This window comes from Gigantopelta aegis, chromosome 3 (assembly GCF_016097555.1).
Source record: "Gigantopelta aegis isolate Gae_Host chromosome 3, Gae_host_genome, whole genome shotgun sequence".
Taxonomy (NCBI): domain Eukaryota; kingdom Metazoa; phylum Mollusca; class Gastropoda; order Neomphalida; family Peltospiridae; genus Gigantopelta; species Gigantopelta aegis.
Genome location: NC_054701.1, coordinates 83,007,742 through 83,025,040, shown reverse-complemented (window position 1 = coordinate 83,025,040; position 17,299 = coordinate 83,007,742). Strand labels below are relative to the sequence as shown.

At 38.6% G+C, this 17,299-nt stretch overlaps 1 protein-coding gene across 1 annotated transcript in view; it reads left to right on the top strand.

Annotated features, from left to right (window-relative positions):
* Window positions 1-17,299, top strand: part of LOC121368884 (sugar phosphate exchanger 3-like) — a 34,494-nt gene that overhangs the window by 4,366 nt on the left and 12,829 nt on the right. The window contains exons 2-8 of the mRNA XM_041493641.1: window positions 357-502; window positions 2,400-2,496; window positions 8,106-8,190; window positions 8,834-8,887; window positions 13,066-13,184; window positions 16,472-16,519; window positions 17,103-17,178. Of these exons, the coding sequence (XP_041349575.1) occupies window positions 357-502; window positions 2,400-2,496; window positions 8,106-8,190; window positions 8,834-8,887; window positions 13,066-13,184; window positions 16,472-16,519; window positions 17,103-17,178 (625 nt within the window). The remainder of the gene's footprint in view (window positions 1-356; window positions 503-2,399; window positions 2,497-8,105; window positions 8,191-8,833; window positions 8,888-13,065; window positions 13,185-16,471; window positions 16,520-17,102; window positions 17,179-17,299) is intronic.

Sequence of the window (17,299 nt, the reverse complement as noted above, 5' to 3'; positions counted from 1 at the left end):
CTGAGACAGCTCATGATGTAGTATTCATATTGATATACATGTATGTGGTCATCATTAAAACCATTGGCACTCTGTTAATTAATAAAAAAAATTGTGTGAACTGTCCCTCTAAAAGCTATAGCTTGGCTCAATCTGTGCAACAGTCGACTCATGATGTAACAAAGTTGTTAAAAGGTTTCAGGTTTTTTAAAGCTTTATGATTTGACTGCTTTGTACACATCATTTCTTCATTAGTTTTCATCAGTATTAATTTTTAATACCGTTTTGGGTTTTTAATGATCATTTGATTCAGTGCCCATTTGAGAGTACATCATTATCACGTACTTACAACAAGTGTGTCTTAATTTCAATTGCAGGTGTTTATGTTTGGCTGCACCATAGAGTGGGTTCACTATTACAACGTATACTTGTACGTGTTTATCTGGATTATGAATGGATTTTTACAATCCACTGGATGGCCTACAGTGGTTGCCATAATGGCAAATTGGTTTGGACATTCCAGGTAATATTTTTTTAATGCTTCAGCAAATCATTAATGTAAATAAATCAAACCATTTCTTTCTTTCCATCTGTATATCATAGAAAGGCTCAGCCTAGAACATCATTCCAACACAGACACAAAAAGGTTAATAACAATATATGGGGAAGGTGGTTTTAGTGCCAGTATATTCAGTGTACATAGACCCAGTGGTTTTCCATTTCAAAAAACCCTATTTTCCGTTTCATGTTTTTGTAAATTCCGTTTCAGAATACAACGTGTAGGCCTAATTAACAATTTAAATAACACAAGCTGTGACAAATTAACATAACAGGCAGACAACGCTTTTTAAAAGATGAAAAAAAATTAAAAGTACCTTTTGTCAAATATATCATATAAAAAAAAAATACCGTTGGGTCTGTTTTATTTACTTTGTACGAAACCAAAACAAGGGTCCGAAAATTGACTGGTGTCGACATACATCGCTATTTCTTGTTAGGCCTTCATATTAGTAGTGAAAAATCGGAGCAAAGGTTACAGTTATAACAACTACATAAAGCATATTTGTCCAACAGTTGAGTGCACTGTTTTATTCAACAGGGCTTAGTGTTAACAAAACGTAAAAATCAGTCTTCCATGACAAACGTTAGCGACAAACCGCTGACTGAACTTGCTCCTGAAGAAAAAACAACAAAAACCCTGACCCGTCTGCACAGGCGCAACAGAGTAAGTAGTAAACCAGTCCCAAGTTCAGCCAGCAAACATTTCGCTAACGTTCGCAAAGTATTTAGTTCCCAACGTGGTCATTTGGTTTACGTTTTTCCGCTTGGTCTGGCTGAATGTAGCACTGGTAAATACGACACTACGCGTTTGCCAATAGTACTGCACACGGGCCAATCGTCAGTTTTACAGTGTGTGGCAGTAGTAAAATGGGCGTAATTTTTTTAACTTCGCGGAAAATCGTGAATTCCGTCTATTTTCCGCGATCGCGGAAAATCACTGGGTCTATGTACACATTTAGGACAGGATATGGGATAAGTGTTTTTTACAAACTCAAGAAATTGTTAATAACTGTCAACAGCCCCTTATTACAGGTTTTTAGCTTGTACAAAGTCACAGTGATAAACTTTGTTCCTAAAATATCTATGCCCAAAATAGTTAAACACATTAAGTACAAATATGCTGACCTCAATCATTTTCACCTTAAAAATTACTAAAATGTCACATACATAACATTATTAGATTAGAATAAATTAAAATGAATTTCTGAATATCCACAATAAAGACTTAGTCTAGTAAATGTTTAGTAACAGTCCATCATGTTTAAAGAGACAGACCCTAGTTTTTAAACACTAAGGCATATTGTTCACTATTAACCATTATTGATAACTGACATCAGAATTTCCTTAGATTTTATTGTTTCAGTCATCCATTTCCATACATCCGAAGTGTTTCTGGTCATCCTGGTGTTTCTAATACCACAAAATGCTTTTTTGATATTTTTAAAAATGCACGTACATCTGAGAAGTAACAGCTATGGAGAGGAGCTCCAGTCTTATTTTAAGGGTATTGGCCCATTTCAGCATCACACACTCGTGTTTCACTCTGTTGTAACTTTATCCAAATATGTTACAGATTAGCCAAACTTAGTGTCTTATTTCATGGGTTAAAACTGTATAGCAGGACCAGCTCTGGATGAACAGAAGATTTCGCCAATTTACACATTATCTATTAAACTTCAAAAATTGCAGAAACCCAGTTATTTTCTAAAACAAATATCAGTCATTTCATAAAATTATTTCCCCAAATGTTTTTAAAATTGGCAACTTTGGCTAGTGCCAGAGCTAGCTCTGTATAGGGTCTGTGACTTCTACAGAGAACTAATGGATTTGGTGTGTGTAAACTCTGGTGTTTGTTTCAGTCGAGGCCTGGTGCTGGGTGTCTGGAGTTCCTGTTCTAGTGTGGGGAATATCATCGGGGCGTTCATGGTAGCTTCAGTACTCGACTATGGCTATGATGTAAGACATATCGTCTTTTAATATCCACATGGTTAATAACCAAGTTAATAATAATCATACGAAGCACACATGTAATAACAAGTGTAATGGTGTAATATTTGAAGTAACGTCATAACATGTTGTTGCTTTTACAGTACTAGCTCAGACTGTGCATGTGAAATATGATGTCATTTCGTTGTTTCCTTCTAGTTGTGGTTGAAATATTTTGAGACAGTCCTTGTTATTCATAAAAAAAATAACTATAATAATATAGATAATAAAGAAATTATTACTGTTTGTAAGTCATACTGATGTGACGAAACTTGTGTCAAAATTCATGTGTTACCTTCGCTAGTGCTCTGGCAATACCAGAATCCTGAGACTCGTTAATAATCTCTATGTTTAATATATTTATATTGGTATTATCATAATATATTTAACAAAAGTACACAATCATCTGGAAGTGTAGTTTGTAATTTTTATTCCTGAATATCTTTTGTTGGTACTTTGTTGGACAGAAAGAAATGTACTCAAGAATCAGAACCCCATTGGTGGTGTGGTGGCTTCCTGACCACAGGTTTGTGTGATGTGTCTAGTGCTGTAGTGTAGCGTAGTGGGCTTATAACCTTCTCGCTTTCAGCTGCCGCCGCCGGATAGCCTGACAAGGTGAAAAGGGGGCAGAAGCACGTAAGTCCCACCCTTCCGGTACATAGCCTCTACACAAACAAGACTCCTTCAGTGCCCCCTGCTCTCACAGCTTGGCACACCATGGTAACTGGGCCCTCACGGACCCAGGCTAAACTGGAGGGGATCTCGGAGCAGCTGGAGCCCCAGAGGTGCAGTGTGCATGACCCATCGGCGTATGGACACGCTCTGGCACTCACCAATCCAGCCCCAACTATGGGTAAATAGACGACCAGATAGAGGGCGTAAGTCATGAAAGACAGTCTATCTAGGAGAAGGAAATCTCCAAAATCAAAACCAACCCGGTGCTTCCCAGGTAGGATCTTGATCCAGAAGCTATGGTTGAGGTAACCCAGACAGAAAACCTAAAGAGCTGAAGACGGAGGTATTGGGCCACTGGCGCTCTTCAAAAAAACCACAGTACCACGCAAAAATCACAAAATGAATATACCAATAGACAGATGTAATAGAAATGATGCTTGCCCATTGAAGTCCCCCTAGGATGAGGCAGTGTCGGGCTCCGTGCCTCGATGGAGTCCACCCCATGCTACTGGAGGTCCTTCCCATTCGCTTTTCCGTGCCAGGGGGCGAGGGAGGAAAGTTACTGGCCGAACAACAACAGCAAAGAAACAACAACCCCTCAAGGTAATGCACTGGAATGCTGAGGGAATTTTCAACAAAAAGACAGAACTAGAACAGTTCCTACATGAGAAAGCCATCAACATTTGCTGTGTACAAGAAACTCATCTACAAAAACAGCAAAGCTTTCAAAATCAGAGGCTACCAATGTTTCAGATCTGACAGAACAATCCGCCATAAAGGAGGAATTCTGACACTCATCAGGAACAACATCCATGCTTATGAGACATCAGTGCACATGCAGGATTCTGAATATCAAATGATCAAGGTCAAAACAAATGCAGAAGAATTACAAATCCTAAATTTTTACTGTCCCAATGATCGACCACTGTCCTTAGACACCATAGAGGTATCTCAAGCAAACTTCATAGCAGTTGGTGACTTCAACAGCCATTCACAGAGCTGGGGATACAACCACATAGATCGACGTGGAGAAGAAGTGGAAACTTGGCAAGATGAAAATCAACTGATTCTAGTCAACAACCCAAATGACACTCCAACGTTTTACTCCAGATGTTGGCACACCACCTCCACTCCAGATCTTGCTTTCTGCACCGAAGACATCCAGAGAGATATGAAAAGAGAAGTTGGAGAGCAGTTAGGAGGCAGTGACCACAGACCAATAATCCTCACTGTCAACAGAAAAATCAGCATTCAGTCTCCACTTCCACGCTGGAACTATAAGAAGGCAAAATGGGGTATCTACAGACATCGAACAAGCACTCTGATAAAGAATTTGCAAGTGAAAGGAAGGGATATCAACCATGTTGTCAAGGAATTTAATGCATGTATCCTTCAGGCAGCCCATGAGACAATCCCAAGAGGTGCTAGAAAAGACTACAAACCCTACTGGACTAACCACCTTCAAAAACTACAGGATGACATGTCTGAATCTAGGAAAAAGGCTGAAGAACAACCCTCACATGACAACAACCTGAAGCTTCAGCAGGCGAAAGCAAAATATCTCAAAGCAAAAATACAGGCAAGAAGAAAAAGTTGGAGAGAAAAGACAGCAGCTCTAAATATGGAGAGAGATGGAAGCAAACTATGGAGACTCACAAGACAACTTAATGATGAGGACAACAGAGGACAGAGGATAACACTGGAAGATAATGGAGAAATGATTATAGGCAAACAAGCAGCAAATCGCTTAGCTGACAATTATGAAGAACAGAGCAGCATACACATAACTGTCGAACAGCAAAGAGAAGCAAGAAAAGAACAAAGGGAGAGATCAATAAACGCCACTCCAACAGGACCCATGCAACAACCTATCACACTGCATGAGTTACATGTAGCTCTAAAGAAATTGAAGAATAGGAAATCACCAGGCCCAGACTTGATCACCAATGAGATGCTAACTCACATTGGCAGTGCAGCAGTCAACAAACTACTGGAGATCTTCAATCACAGTTGGGAAAATGGGGTCCTTCCACAAATCTGGAGAGAGGCTACTATGATCCCTATTTACAAGAAAGGAAAAGACCGAAAAAAAGCTGAAAGCTACCGTCCAATCAGCCTAACCAGTTGTGTTGTTAAGACAGTGGAGAGGATAATCAACCAACGTCTACAATGGTATCTGGAAACTGAGAACATCCTGTCCCCTGAACAGTCAGGCTTCAGACAGTTTCACAGCACTGAAGACCAAACAGCATATCTTGCTCAAGAAGTTGAAGATGCATTCCAAGAAAAAAAACATGTGTTAGCCACCTGGATAGATCTGCAAAAGGCATTTGACAAAGTATGGACGGATGGCCTCATCGTCAAGCTACAGAGAAGCGGCATATCTGGAAACATGCTTGCGTGGATCCGATCATATCTTCACAACCATAGAGCAAGGGTCACAGTTGACAGAAAAGAAAGCAAGAAAATACTTTTGCGACATGGGGTCCCACAGGGAGGAGTCCTATCACCTACACTTTTCTTAATCTTCATCAATGACCTTGTGCAGGAACTTCCCAATGGAATACAAGCTGCCCTTTATGCCGATGATTTGGTGATGTGGTGCAAGGAAGAGCATGCCACTACTGCCACCTACAGAATGCGGATAGCAGCAGACAACCTGACAGCCTGGTCAGAAAAATGGTGTGTGGCTATCAATAAAGACAAGTCTTCTACCACACTCTTCACTCTATCACCAAAGAAAAAAGCAGGAACAATCAAAATTGGGAACACTCCACTGAAACATGCAGATGAAGTAACATACCTTGGGGTCACCTTCGACAAGAAACAAACTTGGAAACCACATATTCAAAAGGCAGAGACAAAAGCCAGATGCAAATTAGCCATCATGCGGAAACTAGCAGGAACTAGCTGGGGAGCAAATGAGACAATCCTCAAGAGAGTATATCAAGGAACTGTACGGCCGCATCTTGAATACGGCTCATCAGCCTGGTCAACCACTGCAAAGACCAACCAGCAAGCTTTAGACAAGGTTCAAAACCAAGCTCTGCGAATCATAACGGGATCCATGAAGTCTACACCCATTAAAGACATGGAAAAAACTGCAGCAATACAACCCCTTGGTGAGAGGAGAGATGCCAAGATCATGATCCAGGCAGAGAAATTCAGGTACCTGCCCAATCATCCAATGAAACAAAGAATGGATGGTCTGACAAAGAATCGTCTCAAACGTAGCAGTTTCATCCACCAAAGCAGAAGACTTACTAGAGAACACTAAGCTAACCCGTTACCAAAGACACTTCCATTTTGCCCAACAGATCTTCCACAACCATGGAATGATGAACAAGCCAATCTACAGATCAGCATGTCTGTCCCACAGTTGGCTTCAGCAGACTCCCAAAACGACCTGGTCAAACGGTCACTGGCAATGGCTATGATCAGTGACCGGTACCCAGAAGAATCTTGGATCCATGCATACACTGATGGTTCGTCAACAAATGCTGTGGCCAATGGAGGGGCAGGCATATTTATCAAGCTCCCTTCAAGAAATACCCTAACTGCAAAAGTACCAACCGGCACCCACAGTTCCAACTACAATGCAGAAACCCATGCACTTATTCAGGCTGCTACAATGATCAAGGATGCAAAAGAAGACTGTCAACAAGTTGTCTTCCTCACAGATGCTCTCTCAGTCCTACAAGCCTTGCAAGGGGAAAAACTTCCTCACCTGAATGAAGCCATGCAAGAGGTAGCAAAGGAAAGACGAGTAGCTCTACAGTGGATCCCAGCACATTGTGGGATTCCAGGAAATGAGGAAGCAGACAGGCTAGCCAAGCTAGGAGCTAATCATGTACAGCCCAGCAACAACATTAGCTTCTCAGAGAAGAAAACCTTGATAAAGGCAGCCAACAGACCCAGGACAGAACAAGATGATTACCACCTTCTCAGTCGCTTGGAACAAGTAACTCTGTTGAGACTCCGGACAGGCCACAACCGACTGAATGCTCACATGTTCAGAAAGTTTAAACTTGCAGCAACACCAACCTGCAGTTGTGGCCTGGAAGACCAAACAGCAGAACACATCTTACAGGCGTGTCCAATTCATCAAGACCTGAGACAAGCTGAGTGGCCAATCGAAACTGCCATACACACCAAACTCTATGGAAAGAGAGGCGAACTGGAAAAAACAGCTCATTTTATCTTACAGACTGGACTATTGGTCTAAATTGTGAAAGAGAAAAAAAAAGAAAAAAAAAAGAACCCCATTGCTTAAGTTGATAGCATTCTCATCCATAAGCATAAGCATACAAGACAGGGGCAGCCTGCCCCCACCCCCCTTCAAATATGGAAGCATGTTTGCCTATGTTCTCATCAGATCATAGATGAGTTTGAAAATGTTTCTCAGCTTATAAATTGCAGTATACAGTTCAAGATTCACATGCATTATTAAATTGAATGCCTAAGGTCATCTTCATGGAACCCTTCGTCATTCAAATTTTTTAAAATAATTTCCAGATCATTACTTCTCAAACTTAATCATGTTCATGGGTGCAATTCCTCTCAGTCTCTTGCCTCCAATTCTGATTATTTTGATTATACACCCCCCCCCCCCCCCACCCCATAAGAATTTTGAGGAGTGCGATTTTTAGCACCCCTGGGTTTTTCAAAAATGAAAGTCTGGATAATAAATATATTATTAGCATCAAATTTTGAATTTACTGGTCAGTAAGGACAATGTGAAAAGCATCAATGAATTCACCAGATTCTTGTGATGTAAAAATTAACAAATCCAATTGTTGTGAAATAATTTGATTTTTAAAAATGGGCTGTTTCAGTAAACGATGACATGTTAGTTCTAAATTGTCACAGTATAATTATAATATTATGCTGTTGTTTGTTTTCAGTATGCCTTCCTGTTCACAGCGTCTGTGTTATTTGCTGGTGGAATTATCAATATGTTTGGTTTAGTCACCACACCGCATGAAGTTGGTATGTGCTAGCACAAGCAATACATTTAGTTTGCTAGATTTTGATGGTTAATCACATAATATAGTTTTTAACACACGTCTTGGTTCAATATTTATTCTGATTAACCATAAATTCCTTTTAATAATTAAAAATCCAATTTTCCAAACTTTACCACTGGGCTACGTCTCGTCCCCAATCATTAGTATGACTGCATAATAATCACAATGGACCCTATATTGAGCTAAATAAGGAAATGCAAATATGAATTTAATTTTCTTTAATTTATTTTAAATTATTCAGTTTAAATCTCATTAGTTGTTGCTTCTGTTAAAATTACCAGACGTGTGAACATTTTAAGCCCATTGTACCAAATATTTCATATTAATTGTATCATGCAAAAAATATATACATGTATGTAATTACCATATTCACATTTCTTTTGTCATTCAGTATATTTAACCAGCCTGGGGGACTAAAATCATTTAAATTCTTCTCATCTCCAGCAATTTCTACTTGGCAGGGGGTGAGAGGGGGTGATTGTAAATTTCTACCCATGGCTATATGATTTCGAGTCTGTTCCTTTTCTTGTTTTAATGATTGGTTTTAAAAATAAATACCTTTATGTTCTTTTATTAATAATCAAAATTTTACATTTGTTTTGTAGGACTGCTGACTCCAGAAGAAGTATCATTACAAGTTAATTCTTGTGAGGAAGAAGGTATGTGTAGATACAGTCTGTTATGTATTTTTCCATCATCACAAGTTGGGATTTGTAAATATAGAGAATGACTTATTTGATATTATTATATACTAGTATATAGCAATGAAATATATAGATCTATATAACCATAAAAGTAATATGCAGTGAAAAGTCATATTTTTACTGTATTTTAGCTACAGTGAAAATATAGAAATCATATTTATATTTTTGTGAACATTAATGAATCAGTTATCTTCCTTGTAATAATTTAAATTTGATGATTATCAATGCATCTGGTCGTATTTGAAAAAAAATTTAAAATGTAATTTAAACAATTGTACCTATAAAAATGGATATGAAGTGTAATTAGATTTTAAAAAATCTAAAACTGATTGAATACGAAGCTAAATATTGATGACACAATGTCCGTTCGTTGAGTAAGTTTTTAAACTTGCCAGTCGATTTGTTTTGTGTTTGTGAGGTTTTTGTGAGGATAATTTTGTCAGGTATGTTTGCACAGCAGTATTATTAAGTAATTATTAATTAAATAAAGATACTTTTTATTTGTATTTCTTTTTAAAATACTATGGTCAAGTAAATTTTCAACAAAAGTTCAACCAGAAGAAGTATATCATGGTGTTACGTGTTTTCGATAGAATTAGCAAAAGACATTAACAAAAAAAAAGGTGAAAGATATTCTCAAAAACTAGGAAAGATGTATATAATAAATAGATCATTTCATGGTATTTTTGCTAACACGATTTTTATGTCAACTTGTGATGTGTGTAAAATCATATTTTCACACATTGCTTTGCAATTCGTGAAAGTATGTTTTTCACACATCACTTGTTGACATAAAAATCGTATTTGAAAAAAATAAAATGAAATAGCCTCTATTTATTTAAATCGCAAATTTTCATTCCAGATTTAGTTGGGGTTTTTTCCAAATTTGTCAATTATCAATTCAAGATTTCCACATCCATTTAACATGTGTAACACTTAGTAACGTATCTGAAAACAATATTTAGAATGTTCAAATTCATGGATATAGTATTTAATTTGTATGGTATTAAGTCCATGTTTTCATATATTAAAAATAAATTGGAGATGTTCTAGAACTGAGGCCATTTTATATATATATATATATATATATTATATATATGCACAGCTTCCAATTTTATTTAAACCATCTGTGCAAAGAGATGAAATTATAGCAGACCCATCATAAAATAATAAATATTTCTGTGTCTCCTGCCTCCCCCATATGTGATGAATTCTGGAGCATCCTATATTAGTCCCCTACTGGTCCAACCGGATGGGACTACAGGTTTCATCTCTGTCCTTCTGTCTGTTCGTCAGTCCCACTTATAGATTTCTGTATGTTTTTCTGTATAACTTTATCATATATTATTACAGATCAATGAGGATTTATACATTTGTGACAGAGTTATGACCCTTGAACTTAAGAAATACAGAAATTTGTTTTCCGGACTATTTTCCCAATGCCTCAAGATACTGAGCTGTAAGTTTGTGTATGGTTTTACAATGTACTATTACAGATCAAGTTTGACTTTCATGAACCATTTTTCACAGAGTTATGGCCCTTGAATTTGGGGTATATAAAAACAAAAATTTCAGACTTTTTTCCAACTCAACCCAGATAAACACCATAAGCAAAAAATCTTTAAGGCAGTATACCATTTCATCCAGTCCACCAAACCTAAACTCTAACACGTGCAACTTGCCCCGCCAGCGTTCAACCGACGCGGATCCTCCAGCCCAGTTGATCGCAGGCGGGATGGGGAACCATAACACCTTAATGGGCTCCTGACACCAGACGAATATTTAGGAAAATCTCATAGAGCAGATACCATAGCCAGATAAGATCATTGCTCTAAAAACCGCCCGCCTGTACGTCCTTCGGATGAGGCAGCTACCTTCAGAATCGGTTTCGATTATGCACCTCAACCTGGGGGGCCAACGGCGGGCTGGTCAAAAAGCAATGTATCACTTAAATTAGAATCTAGGACCGTCTCACCTGTACACCCCTTGGATGGAGCAGCACCCCTCAGCACTCGACCTCGACTTTGCACTCTACTCTGGGGGTCAACGGTGGAACGATCACTTTATTAACAATGATAACAATAAACATACGGGCAACGTAATAGCAACCAGTGACATAGATAAAATAGCAAAGATAGTCCCGCCTGTACATCCCTTGGATGGAACCCCTAAGCACTCAACCTCGACCCTGCACTCCACACCGGGGGGTCAACGGCAGAATGGTCAATTTAAACAATCTATGACGAGTGACACTTCCGCGCCGTCAGCCCGTGGGTTCCACGGATGGAGCAGCGACCCTTCGCACTCGAGCTACGATTATGCACTTCATTTCAGGGAATCAGCGGCTGAAGGACGGCAAATTATGCCTAACAGGACAAATGACATATGACTATATTTTCTATTTTTACTATTAAGCATAAATATATGTAAGTGTATACCTTGTAGATAAATATATATATTTTTTTGTTATTATTATTTTATTTTTTTTAGGAAACTATTGCGGTGGCTATCCTATAATTGGACGCCGCAATAGTGTAAATAAACCGCACGACTTTGTCTTTGCACTTTCACCATGTACTACCAAATACAAGCTTTATTATAGCAACATAAGGTGAGTCACTTAGGGTTCCAGAAGAAGAAGCAGATAGGAATCCAGACAGCCGGATAAATAACAAGTAAGATTAACCTGTTAGATATTATAATTCATCTTACCAATAAGTGCAAACTTAGATACGATTTTTGAGGGGGTGGGAATGAAATTTAACTTCTTACGCATGTATACAGTTATTGACATATTCTTCATACCGACAGTTGACGACCGACTTAATAAACACATTGTTTTTGGTAGCCAAATAAAATATGCTAAGCACTAGGCTTTTTAACCAATACTTACACTATAAGTGGGGGGGGGGGGGGACCTTCAAATTAGATAGCTAGGCTAGTATAACTCTCCCCCCCCCCCTCCCTATCATTGTAGTTCATTATAATCCAAAGACGGGGGGAGGGGTTGTCTTGGATAACCGTTGAGTACACTAGAATAGGGACTTAGGACAATAGGAACAACCTCAACACCAAACTAGGGTTATAAACAGACAGCATGCACAACCGCAACAGTACATAGGGTGCATTAACTAATGATAACAATGCACCCGCCCCCATTTAATGGCCCAGCACGTACTATAATAGGGAGCCGGACAAAAGAATATTGGCTCCGAGTACACAATTGCACTGCACCCAGGGGAAACCGGACAAAAGAATACCGGCCTACCCTATCCCACCACCATATACTTGCTACTGGTGGTCTACTTGGTACTTGGTGACACTGAAGAGGAGGACATCGTTGACTGCAACAACAAAAGATCGGGAAAACCCCCGGAACAACAGCGCCTTGCCTACCGGTGTGTACACAAGTGCACGAGCCTCCCTTGGGTTGTCATGCCCCAGAAGCGGTCAGGCCCTTTTTTAAGGGCCATATGGGCAACCTAGGGAGACACCACGGCATCATGAGGTCTAATTAACGAGCTACTCTCGATTCACTAATGTCAAAACCTATATTAGCTCTGGAACTCTCTTTTTGGCCGACCATTCAAAATTGCGCCCAATTTCCTCAACGCAAATTGCGCACCTTTTCTCTTTGGTATAATACTTTGCTCCATTCAAAAATTCAATAGCATCATCACCCCCCGCCTCCACCCTGCTACCGACCACGGTCGGGCTGCTGGTGCTCCCTTGCACCTGCCAGTGCAGGCGGTCCCTCCTCTCCCCCTCCCCCACCTTTTCTGTCCTGGGCGGAGGAGTCGGCCGAGGCCGGCTCTTGTGCCCAGGACAGGCGTGCACTACAACAGCTTGCTCTGAATGTGCACGTAAAGCCCTATGACCTGACCTGACTTTTTTCAATGCCTGAAGATATTGAGATGAAATTTTGTATATTGCTTTATCATGTACTGTTTTTTTTTACAGAGTTATGACCTTGAACTAGGGGACATGTATGGCTTTAGCGGTACTCTCTGAATGTTTTTTATATATTATTTACATAGATTATGTTGTTACAGTTCAGGAATTTTAAATACTTAAGCTATATCAGAAAGCGACAGACAGAACCTCATATTTGTGAATGACTCTTGTCATCTCAGGGCCTCTGCTGAGTTCACACGTAGTCCACAATGAGAGTGACGGGGTAGAAATCACTGGTGCCATCAGGCCAAAAGCTATTGGGTTCTGTCAAGCTCTTCTGTTGCCTGGAGTTATATTGGTATGTATAGCTTTCACCACACCAGTCCATTTTTTTTTTTGGGGGGGGGGTTGTAACTCAGTTAAGGGGCAGGACATCAAACCCTAATCTAGAATTGAAAAAGTAGGCGACGTGACTTCTCCCTTCCCAGACGAAAGGTGAGAAATTTGATAAAAATAGGCGAAGTGAACATTTATCAGTATATTTCGTAACATTTCGCAATGTTCCACATTCAGTTGGGAAAATTCCAAATTATACACTCAGTTCAATCGTAATATTCAATATAAAATACTACTTCCGATAATAAAATATATATGTTTCATTAAGTAGTTGATAATGTGTCATTATGTTAAAATGAAAGTATTAATTAGTAGGCTATTTTCTGGAATTACTGAAATGAATGTGGCCGAGGATTAACAACTGATTTGAAATCAGATTAGGTCCAAAATATCATGGCGACTTCGAATTCTCGATACTACTAATAACTTGGCGACTTGAGCGGCCTTTCAGTGAGAAAAAGGCTCATTTCATTGGTAAGATTAGTGCTTGGATATAGCCCAGTGATAAAGCACTCACTTGATGCATGGTCGGTCTGGGATCGATTCCTGTCAGTGGGCTCATTGGGCTGTTTCTCGTTCCAGCCAGTGCAACACGACTGGCATATCAAAGGCCTTGGTATGTGCTGTTCTGTCTGTGGGACAGTGCATATAAAAGATCCCTTGCTACTAATGGAACAAATGTAGTAGGTTTCCTGTCTTAGACAATATGTCAAAATTACCAAATGTTTGACATCCAGTAGCCAATGATAAATAAATCAATGTGCTCTTGTTGTGTCATTAAAGAGACTTCTGTAACTCAGTTGATGTGTGATGCAGTGGGTTGTAGTAGCCTATTAATCACTCTCAATGAACTCATCAGGTTTTCCCCCATATCAATTACTGATATATGAAAGGTTGTGGTATGTGCTGGTCTGCGAAATTGCACAAAAAATATCCCTTGCTGCTTCTCTCTCTCACTTTAGACTAAGCCGTAATTTAAAATGGGCTGATATGTTGTTGACCAAATATTCCTGTCTTTTCTTTTCTATAACTGTATGAATGAACATTAATAATAAAATGAATAGAGAACTGTGCTTGGTTGCCTGTATGATATACATGTATACAAAGAAATAAACAGTTTAATGTTAAAACAATTTTCAACACTCATTTCATTGCATATAAAACATCCCTTGTTGCTAATAAATAAAATAAAAGAGTAGCCTATGGGGTTCCACCAGTGGGTTTCCTCTCATTATCTGTGAGGGTTTTAGCCACATAACTATTCATAAGAAATATGTTGAGTGTGTCATTAAATAAAATAAAAAATTCTTTCTTTTGGTTAGTTTGAGAGATGTAAGAGAGAGCTCTGTGGTCTAGTGGATAAGCTACTGGACAATCAAACTGACGGCAATGGTTCAAATCCTGTCAAAGCTGGCTCACACTTTTATTACTCATCTATCATCCTCTGCCTATCATTCTCATTGTCTTAATATAAATAAAAATGTCCAGTTTGTCTGTCAATTTCCTCCGACTCTGTCTGCTGAGCTGTCCACACAATTGCCTACAACTGTCTCAGTTTCCTCCATGGGTGGGATGGTGCTATAAAAGTGCTTCCGATGTACCCACAGCGGCATCCTCTCTATCTCTGCCGCTCATAACCATGTGTCTGACCCATGGCACTAACATAAATAAGGGGTGTTGAGTGGTTCATTACAAACATGCCTCTTAACAATGCCAGAATAACTACTGATGCCTCTCTGAAGCTGGTCAACTAAGCTCACAGCTAAAAGTTGATGGGAACCTCCAGGTGTGTGGCATGGATAGAGACAAGCAGACATAGCAATATGTCACGATTGGAGGAGACAAGGTACTGCGACGCTGGAATCATCATAGTTAAAGAAGTTGAAACTGAAAGAGGATTTTAAAGTTATGCTCAAAAAGATCAGGTCCAATGAGGTGGAATTCAAAGGAAATGATGGGGCGGGGGGGGGGGTATGAGAGATTATAAAAAAAAAAATGACATAATGGAGAGGTGTCAATTTTGTATGATTTTGGTGACCTCCCCATTGAACTGTCATGAAACTCACTGAGACCCAGTCATGCAAAACACCCAAGCACATTCGCAGCGGCATTAATGCCTTCGACAAAGGTATCGCAAAATTTTTGCGAAGCATTTTTTTCATCTGGAGTTGTGAAAGGTCTGTGGGCATTGTCTCTGAATATGTCCATTAATGAAAAAAAAGCATTTATAATCTTTGCCCAATGTCTTCTACAGTATGCCTTAATCTATGTTTTTCTCCAGTATAGAAGTGCACTAGGTTTTTTTGATAGGTCATCTTTTTCATGTTTTTTTTAAGTGGATCCAACTGTCTAATTTTAACAGCCTTAATATTGCTTTCTCAAGCTGCCGTCAATGCTGTTGCAAAATTTATCTGCGACGGCATTTAACTGCTGTAGCAAACTTATCCAAATTTCAATGGCTGAACTTCACAAGATGAGATATAAATCATATTTGACAAAAAAGATAAAATTTTCTATTCATTATATAACTTATGACAATTTACCTTTATTTTTAAAATGCCAGCAGCAAAATAGTTCTGGCTTTCTTAGAGTGAAAATAACACTTTCTACAGTGAAAATAACTCTTTCTACAGTGACGATAACACATTTTAGAGTGAAATAGTGAAATTTTCACTCTAAAATGTGTTATCGTCACTGAGTGACTGATAACACTTTTATTTCACTGATATTTTATGATATTTCACTAAATATTATATAATAAAGTTATAATAATCTATGCCTGTCAGTGTAATAGGTAACTATTACGGTAAAAAACAAAAAACATATTGATCATTCATGGTCTCCAGAAAGGTTATTACTTGTTATTAGTCCCCTACCGGTCCAAACAGAGGGGACTATAGGTTTGTCTGGCTGTCTGTCCATCTGTCCCAAATATAGTTTTCCAGAGGGGTTTTTGCAGTGCCTCACAATATTATGAAATTTTATGTATAGCTTTATCATATACTGTTACGGATCAAGTTCGAATTTCATCTCGAGTTACCCGTTTTTGACAGAGTTATAGTCCTTGAACTTAGGAAATATGAAAATGTGTTTTCCTGAAATTTTGTGTATGGCTTTATCTTGTACTGTTACAGATCAAATTTGACTTTTACGAAAAAAAATTGTTGGGTCCAGTAGGACATGTATTACTTTAGCTGTACTCTCAGAATGTGTGTTATAATTAAAATGTACTAATTAAAATTAATACAGTGGAACTTTGTATGCATTGCAGGTGGAACTATTGGAGGATTCTTATCGGTAAGTGCAGTTTTGTATGTAACAATATATTATTGCAATCAAGCTGCAAATTTAACATGATTCCAAGTTTCTGTGAATCCTAGATATCGGGTCGGAAGCGTAAGATTATGAAACAGAATCCTCAAATATCTATATTAATTTATTACAATTCTAGTAGAATCTTAAAAAATAATTCCCAAATTCAGTGCCTGATTATAATTAAATGGTTATAGATAGATAGATAAATAGCTATTATAGTGTATATGTTGTATATAGGGGAGGGACATAGCCCAGTCATAAAGCACTCACCTGATGTGCAGTTGGTCCAGGATTGTTTCCTATCTGTGAGCCCATTGGGCTATTTCTCATTCTAGCCAGTGCACCACAACTGATATATGCTATCCCGTCTGTCAAACCATGCCTATGAAAGACCCCTTGCTACTAATGGAAAAATGTAGCAGGTTTTTTTTTGGGGGGGGGGGGGGGGATCTCTAAGGCTAAATGTCAAAATTACCATATGTTTGATATTCAATAGCCGATGATTAATTAATCAGTGTGCTCTAGTGGTGTCATTAAACAAAACAAACTGTAACTTTAATTTCAGGACCGTCTTGAAAAGCGAGCTGTTATTGTTATTCCAATGCTCGTCTTTGCTGTCCCTGCTCTGTTTGGTTATGCTCGTAAGTATTTTGCAAATCTTGTTGCATTTGTGATTTAACCTTATAATCCGTCCCATCTATTAAAATGTTTTTTGTAAATAATTTCAGTTTGGTTTGACATAAGAACAAAAGTAAAAGTGTT